Source organism: Chaetura pelagica, unplaced genomic scaffold (genome assembly GCF_000747805.2).
Source record: "Chaetura pelagica isolate M959 unplaced genomic scaffold, ChaPel_1.0 scaffold963, whole genome shotgun sequence".
NCBI lineage: Eukaryota > Metazoa > Chordata > Aves > Apodiformes > Apodidae > Chaetura > Chaetura pelagica.
The window spans coordinates 121,443-130,333 of record NW_009952705.1 but is presented as its reverse complement, the minus strand read 5'-3'; the positions used below and the strand labels follow the sequence as shown (position 1 = coordinate 130,333).

The 8,891-nt window shown below is 44.9% G+C and overlaps 1 protein-coding gene across 1 annotated transcript in view; it reads right to left on the bottom strand.

Annotated features, from left to right (window-relative positions):
- Nucleotides 1-2,353: 2,353 nt before the first annotated feature.
- ETV4 (ets variant 4) overlaps nt 2,354-8,891 on the bottom strand; it is a 13,308-nt gene continuing 6,770 nt past the window's right edge. The window contains exons 6-11 of the mRNA XM_009994170.1: nt 8,845-8,891; nt 4,980-5,054; nt 4,812-4,880; nt 4,278-4,447; nt 3,194-3,295; nt 2,354-2,575 (exon numbers count right to left, since the gene is read on the bottom strand). Coding sequence (XP_009992472.1) covers nt 2,354-2,575; nt 3,194-3,295; nt 4,278-4,447; nt 4,812-4,880; nt 4,980-5,054; nt 8,845-8,891 — 685 coding nt within the window. The remainder of the gene's footprint in view (nt 2,576-3,193; nt 3,296-4,277; nt 4,448-4,811; nt 4,881-4,979; nt 5,055-8,844) is intronic.

The window sequence follows — 8,891 nt, the reverse complement described above, 5'->3', positions numbered from 1 at the left end:
TGCTGAACTGGAAGAAGTGTGTATTGACTCCCAACTTTCTGATCTGTTTGTTATAATTCTTTGCCCTTTGGAGGTCACTGCTGCTCAATTATGACAAACTGATCTTGCTGATTCCCAGAACTGCTCTGCAGCTATTGATCTGTTGCACTGACTTGACAAACCTCAGTGAAACGTGGAGCTAAAATTTCATACAAATGTGAACTAGCTCCCTGAATTCCCTTTCTGGCAGGAAGATTGGCTGGGCAGAGTCTAGTCCAAAGAATATGGGATAAATGTAAGATCCTTGGGAATTCTACAGACTGAGATACCAAAGAGAAGCATGCTACTAGTCTCATTCATTAGAAACACAGTGTTGCAGCAGGGTATAGCCTGCACCTACATTTTGTCTCTAGAAGGCATAAAGATGGTGCCCTGACTGTTGGGTTAGGTGCAGTGTGAAAGGGCTCTTCCACCTCAGGGCACCTTGTGTCCTGCTGAGGCCTGGGTGGGTGGCTGTGGCCTAGCAGGGCTCTCAGCTCTGCTGCCTGCGACTGGGCATCACCCCTGGCTGGCATGCCTGGCTCAGTAGATGGTAGCAAACTTGTTTTCCTCGCAAGCAACCTGGAAGTACCACTGCTCATGAGATGAAGTTCAGGGAAAATGTAATTAAAACCACAGAGCTTGGCTCAGTGGCCAGTGTACTGTCAGTGTGGAAGCATAGGCAGTGTTCACTGCAGCTGCACAGAAGCGTTCCCTTGACACCAGGCACAGCCAGAGGTTACATATTTCATTGTGGTCTTTCAGTCCTGGCTGTATGACTAGTTGTGAGTCAAGGGAGTAAAGTGTTCATTTCTTGAATTCCACCAAGATTCAGAAATAAACACGCATCCCCAAACTCTCTGGATCAGCTTCCTAAAGCTGCAAGCTGGTGCCAAGGAGATATGCAGAGCAAGTTCAGAAGGCAAGGAAGTAGGCCAGGGGCTCAATGAAGGTGCACTGCCCAAAGACATAGATCAATTTATTAATTGTAGTATTTTTACACTCATAAATAGTAAAGGCAGCTTCTGCTGGGCTCCCCTTTACCTTCACTTCTGGGACATCAGAGGAAGTATGCTTGCCAGCTGGGAGCAGGGCAAGGCAGGAGAGCCAGGAACTGCCAGAACACCAAGTCTCTGGACTGCACAGGGCACATAGGCATAATCAGAACACCACAGAATACCACAGTCTCTCCTCAGGCAGGGAGAGATGCCTTTCCTGGCCCTCATGCCCAGGGACAAGGCTGGGAGGGTTGGCATTAGCCATGCAGGAGAGTCATTAGGGGAAACCAGACTTTTAATCCACATACAGAATTTCCTCTACAGGCTATGCATCGGCAGCATTGCTGATGCTCTGTATTCAGCAACTGGAACATCAACTGGAAGCAGTAGGAAACAGGCTTTTTCTGTATGGGTACATTGTACTGCTCCTTGTCTAACTGGGGACATGGTCAGAGCTGCTAACTAAAAAGTGAAGCACTTCTCTGTGAGGATGTGGTGCCCACTATAAACATTCACTGTTGTGGAAAACTAAAGTCCAGTTAAGTTGCATGTGCTGCATTGGGCTGCAAAGACACATTGGGCTGCCTTTCCAACACACCAGGATTTTCCTCAAACACAAACATCTGTGGAGGTTAAGTCTACATTCAGATTTAGGTTACTTTGTAAAGCACTTTCTTAACACACCTCCACCAGGTTCTTGCCTCTGGCGATTTTCTAGCTGAGGCCATGATGGGCGTAGTCAAGAGCCTAACATGTATTCCCTGTTCCCACAAAGCAGTTCGCAGGGAAGGCATATGATTTGTGACTACGGTGTCACAGCCATCTGTGGAGGAAGGCAAGACTGGCCTTGCAGAGGTGAGTCCATGTGGGTCAGAGCCATTGCATGCTGAGGGCAGGTTATACAGAGGTTCAGTACGTGTACTGGAGGAATCGAGTAATGAGCAGCGTTGTAGTATCCTCATAGCTGAAAAAAGCCCAGTAGGACAAGAATCTCCTCCCTTGCCAAAGAGGGGGACTCTGGAAGGCTCATCTGTTCTGGCTTGAGCAAGCTCTTGCTCAGTATGCCACTGAAGCTGCAGCTCTGCTGCTTGGAATATGTCTACATAACTGAGAATGAGTCCCATCGTGACAAATGGTAGGGTCTTATCACAAGCACACAAGAGCCCTATCACCTGCCAGATGATTATTCATGTGTACCTGAACATTTTTCCTGGCCAAAGTAGGTATTCATAGTTTAGTGCCACCCTAGGCTGGCCTGGGAAAAATGTTTATACTGACAGAATGCTAACCAGACTTATATACACAAGCAAGGGGGGCACAGTGTGCTCCCAGCAATGCTAGTATGTATAGCCTTTGCTGTAAAGCTCTGGAGGGAGGCTCCCAAGATCTGGCAGATAAGTGGCATTCTCATCCAGATGAGAAAGAGGCACTGTGTCTTCCTGACTGATCTGTCGGTCGAACTCTGCCTTCAGAGTTGGCCGCTGGTTATCAGGGAAGGCCAGAGAGAACAAGGCTTCAGGCTCACACACAAACTTGTACACATAGCGCTCTCCAGCCACCTGCAAGGAAGATGAGATGAATGCTGCAGGCACACAGCACACAGCAATGCTCCTCAGCAGTGGAGAAGGCTTGCAAAAACATCTGGCTGCTCTAAGCTATTGCCCTGGGACATATCAGTGTTTTCCCAGTGTTGCACCCCTGCTTTTCCACTGCTATGGTCTCCCTTGGAACAGCTCCTGGCAAATGGGATGCTGTCAGATGACTCTCTGTCCAGGTAGCAACAGCATCAGCAGTCCCTGACCAATCTGTACTGTGACGTAATTGCACTCAAAAGTTATCCTCTCCAGTGCCCAGGATCTGGAAGAGACCATCCCTACCACATAGGACCAACCCTGAGGCAGCCTATCTCTCACCAACAGCAAGTCTAGACTGATTACATGTCCTTGCAGCTGCATAAATTTCAGCTCTCCTGATTGCAGACATATAAAGAAAAATAATAATTATTCCCCTTTGTTTTATTTCCCATATGTTGCCTAGATTCAGCTCCTTTACAGTTTCCTCATTTAACTGCTGCAAACAGAAGTTATGGGAAAAGAAAGCTCAAGATTCCTGGCTAACTGGAGTGCAAGAGCAGCATTGTTATAGGCATGAAAACTCTATCTGCTTTGCAAACTTGCCTTCTGCATGATGCCTTTCTCATAGTAGTAACGAAGGGATCGGCTCAGTTTGTCGTAGTTCATGGCTGGACGGTTCTTTTGGATACCCCACAGCCTGGCTACCTGTGGAAAAAAAAACATCAAAGTGCATGAGTGTTTGTGAGCATGACCCGAGGGCAAAAGAACATTATCTGATGATTCTCTTTTGAGGACTGGTACCTCAACACAGGCAAACATTTACAACATTTAAATAATAGTCTCAAACAATAATTATTTAGCACATTTTCAACCAGGAGAGTAGAACTCAAACTGATGCATCCTTTGTCACAGAGAGGCATTGTCCTTGCCCTTGCAGAGCTCATTTGCTGTCACCACTTCTCTTGACTCTCTAGTACTCTGAAAACTTGAGGATGCTAAGGTACTGCTTCATCCTATGCTACACCTAATCTTTAAAGATCACGTTTACCATGAGCCCAAGTATGAAGGGACACCTCCACTGTGGAAGGCCCATGTGCCTTTCTTTCTCCTACTATATGATTTTCAGCTTTGTCCATGAGACAAATCTGTTGCAAGCGTATGTCAGCACACAGGAACAACTCCTCTGCACTGAAAATGCCTGTAAAAGTTGATACATAGCAAGAACAGTGCTAAATGCAGCTCTAATTGGAGCAAGGTGTGAGCAGATACTACAGACACATCTCCCAGATATTGTCAGATATCATTGGGTTTTTTTGAACATGGCAGAATTACAAATTACACCTTAATTAATGTAATTTTGGTATAAAAATCCATTTTGACTGGGACATATTTTCTTCCAGATTTTTATAGAAACTTCTGCTATCAGTAGGGTTCAAAACTCCAACCCTCAGGCAGTGGGTAATTTGAGACTTGCTGAGACACTAAACTTGTAATCAGCCTTTCTTAAACCTGTTTTTTGTGTCACCCAAGTGTTTTGACCTCTAAGAACCTTGACTTGCTGCAGTCTAGCAAGTACAACTGGTAGGCAGGAGCCTTCAAAGAGCAGAGGAAAAGCCACTTGGGAATTTACAGCCTCCAGAAGAGTGGCTGCTCTGCCTGTGCCTGTAGAGAAGCTAAATGGTTTCACCTCCTCTGGCTCAATGAGCTTGAACTCCATCCCTCGACCAGTCCAAGCAATGAAGTGGGAATTGGTTGGATCATCCAGTAAAGCCACAAGAAATTGCCAGAGTTGGAGAGATCCCCGTCTTTGGTATGGAGGTCCTTCCCGATACCATCCGGCTTCCTGCTTGATGTCTCCTGCTGAGAAGAACAAACAAGGTATTTCTAAGGGTAACAGTGCAAGAACGGTTGTGAAAAAATCACATTTCACTACTGTTTACCTGGAATATTTCAGTTCACATAAAACAGAACAGCCAGTTCACCAGCAGCCCTTCCTAGAGGAACTCTGATGAACCTCTCAATTAGGATACTTATGCTGGAACGCCTGTTTGCTGCTAAAAAAAGCTCAAGAAATGTAATATCAAAAAGCCAGCTGTGAACCACAGCTAAGATACCTGCAAGATCAGAGTGTAATGAACTATATGGGCAGTGGTCTACTGGCTAGCAAAGTCACTGGATAACCCTATATTACACCCAAACTTGGAGCTGTTCTTTCTCTGACCTTCAAATTTTTCTGGAACAACACAGACATCATCAGTAAAGGGCCTCCTCTGCTTGTCATAGCTGCAGCCTGAAAGAGAAAGCAATTTAGGCAGTCACAGACAAAAAGAGGATAGTACCCGACAGCAATGCAATGTAGGGGAAAGAAGACAGTCACTGAGTTTCTTACCTAATGCATCTTCTGCATTGGAAACTCTTGGATAACTCTCAACATTTATGTACATGGAAGGACAGCCAGGAAAATCTACAAAATAATTAACAAACTTATTTAATTAAAAAGCACGGGAGGCAGAATGATCATGCCTTCCAGCGGTGAATATGTAAGTGCAGCTGTCTAACCAACATCCTCTTTCAGCCCTCCTAAAGGGTTAGTGTCAGGCTGGTAACTCTTTAAGTTTCAGCTGTCCCACCACAACTTCACCTTCATCATGCTTCCAACCATGAATTACACTGGTAAATTTTTGTGGTACTATCACATGACGTCCTTCAGAGTAGCCAGTCAAGTCACCTATACACCACTCAATACAAAATCCTGGACAATAAGCTAAATTTGTTTGACACCTCTCTCTCATCTTAAAGATAACTATACTCTCTGCTACTGTTTTCTTGGGAGAGAAGGCATTACATTTTTCGAGGGGTACTATGATAATATTAATGGAGCTCAGCATCATCTGAGTGTTTACTGCAGACAGTGCTTCATAAAAGTGATTTCAGATGTCTTAGTTCTCCTTGGCTTTTTCACATCGTGATAAGGCTTTCTCACAAACAGTTGAGAAAACATAAAGGAAAAAAAAGCCTGAGTTTGAAAGCAAGCAGAAAGTCTTTTAATTATCTCTGTGCAGCATATATTGTTGCCTGGGCACTGCAATTTATATCTTCTGTGTCTTATGATTTCTGAATCAAACCTATTTTCCATCCACAGCTGAAGTGGAAGCTGTAACTGGGAGCTTTGGAAAGATTTACTTTACATTTCCCTTATACTCCTGTGGATAGCCTTTGCTTTCACCAGACATTTTGCTAATGCTAAGAGCAGAAGAGCACTCTGGGCTGACAGACTGTGTATTATTACAATCATAAACTACTCTGATAAAAAGCATTCTTCTGGGTTTGCACATTTTCTTCCCCTGTCTGGACATAAGGAACCAGTGAAAGTGTAATATCAGCATAGCCACAGTGGTGGATTCTATACCCTCATGGGAACTTTTGTGTATTTCTGACAAAGGAAACAATTCAAAATGTCCATTAAAATACCAAGAAAATATTCCTTCTAGAGGAAGGTAATGTGATGCTTGGGTAGAAAATCTTTGGTCAGGTCTGCTGAAAAAAACCCCAACTATCTCTTGTGAAAAAATAAGAGGATTATCTGATTAATCTGGTACCTAGAGAGCTATTTTTGGAATTAGAAACTTTTTTTCTCTCGTGATCCTCTGAAATATCTATCTGTTCTGTGTGCCCTGTTTCTATGGGAAGTAGCAGGTGAAGGTTGACACTGCAAGAGACACAGAGCAGCCCACTTACGCTTAGCCAAGTTGACCCGGTCCCCACTCGATGCTTATACATGTCCTTGGAATTGGCCAGTTTCTTGTTAGCCACCCAAGTATCTTTAGACTGTTTTAATTTCAGACTTTTAAGTCAGTTTGTCAGAACAAAGCTGGTTTATCTTGCATGGTCAGCTCCAAAATGCGGCATCAGCTCTCTCTGTGACTTGCTGCAGCAAGATTCCAGTGGGTGTCAGCTGCCGCTTAGAGGCCTCCGCAGGAAAAGCTGGCACCCACCATCTGGGCTGGCAGAGATGAATATTTACCTTAATTTTGTGAATTAAATTCTTATGCATCCAGTCAGGGAAAAGGCCCAGGGCCAGTCTGTATTGTGAGCTGCAGCTTAGGGTTGTGTAGTGCAATCCCTATACCCAGAGTACCGATTTCCTCTGCTAGTGCTTGAAGGTCCCCTCCTGCCACAGGGATCTGAGACAGTTTTTCTGTACAAACTCAAAGATACTTTATTCCTTTCTTCCTGCTGCCACTTACGGAATGTTTTCAGAATAATTTCTTCAAAACTTGCCTCACTTTCTATGACCTACCAGCTCATGCATCCCCCTGAAGACAAAAGCTGCATGTGAAACTAGGAATCATAGAATGGCTAAGGTTAGAAGAGACCTTAAAGTTAATCAGGTTCCAACCTCCCTGCTATGTGCAGGGACACTTCCCACAGACCAGGCTGCACAAAGTCTCATCCAACCTTGCCTTAAACACCTCCAGGAAGGGGACTTCCACAGCATCCCTGGGCAACTTGTTCCGATGTCTTATACCCTCATGGTGAAGAATGTCTTCCTGATGTCTACTAAATCTACCCTCTTTCACTTTAAAACCATTACCCCTTGTTCTAACAGTACCCACTCTGGTGAAAAGCCCCTCCCCAGCTTTCCTGTAGGCCCCTTTCAAGTACTGGAAGGTGCTGTAAGATCTCCCAGGAGCCTTCTCTACTCCAGGCTGAACAGCCCCAACTCTTGCAGCCTGTCTTCATAGAAGAGCTGCTCCAGGCCTTTGATCATCTTTGTGGTCCTTCTCTGGACCCTTTCCAACAGCTTCATGTCTTTCCTGTGCTGAGGGCTCCAGAGCTGTACATAATACTGCAGATGGGATCTCACCAGAGCAGAGGGGCAGAATAACTAATCACCTGTCACCAATCACCTCCTTATTTATCATGTGCCTTAGCAGATTTTCTAGGAGGATCTGTTCCATGATCTTGCCCAGCATAGAGGTGAGACTGACTGGCCTGTAGTTATCCAGGTCTTCCTTTTTCCCCTTTTTGAAAGGGGCTATGTTACATTTTTTTCCAGTCTTCGGAACTTCACCAGACTGCCATGACCTCTCAAATATGATGGACAGATGTTGCAGGTTGTTTAATAAACATCAGATGTGTGAGCAATCTTGTTTTTACTGAAGAACACCTGGGCCTCAGTGACCAAGGACCTTTTCATGAGAATCAGTTGATAAAAAGTGAGGCAATGAAGTAAACACCCGGACGTGCCGAAGAAGGAGTTGGGGTGGAGAGTTCTGACTGAGCATGTGCATACCTGAGCCTAGGAGCCAGTCACTGTTCAGATCGTGGCAGGCTCTAGTACAGCTGACCAATCATAAGTGTACAAACTCGGGATAAGGGTATATAAGTGCCTGTCATTTCTAATAAAGTTGGAGTTTGCTCTATCAATCATATTGATTGTCTCGCATTCTTCCCTCTCTGGAATACACCTCCACGCGCCGGCAGACAGAGGCTCAGCAACTGCATCCGCCATTTTCCTCAGGACCTCTGGATGGACCCCATCAGGTCCCATAGACTTGTGCACCTTCAGGTTCTTTAGATGGTCACAAACCTGTTCTCCAACAGTGTGAGGTGCTTCACTCTCCCAGTCCCTGCTTTCACCTGCTGTGGCCTTTGTGATGAGCCTGGAGCACTTGCCAGAGAAGACTGATGCAAAGTAATTGAGAACCTCAGCCTTCTCAATATCCAGTGTAGCTAGGTCTCCCGTTTCCTTCAGGAGAGGGCCTGCATTTTCCTTGTTGTCCTTTTATCCCCAACATACCTATAGAAGCTTTCCTTATTGCTCCTTACATCCTTGTATGTAATTTCAAGTGAATGCCCTTTTCTCCATTTCTGGTGGTGTGAGTGAGCTGATGATTAATTTTGAGAGGCTCCCTGATAGCTACTTATTTCCTTGGAAAAAAATATGTGCCTAGTTTGAATGGGTTTAACATCACCTTCTTGCTCATGTATCTTGTTAAAACTTTCCGTTATCCACCAGAAAGTCCTTCTTAGAACACACTACAGAAAGAGACTATGCCAGCCTTCCTTTGGCTGCAGTAAAGACAGAACAGTTTGCATTTTGTGCTACACAGACATTTTCTCAGAACACACATGCTCCTGAAGATGAAGTAGCCCAAAGTTTCAAAGCCCTCCAGTGATGGATGTTCACCCAGGAGGTTCCTCACTCCTCCAGATGCCCAGTTTATGCAGTCAGAGCTAGTTCTGCCTACCTGAGTCATACATGTAGTCCACCTGCTCCTGCTTGATCACCATTCCT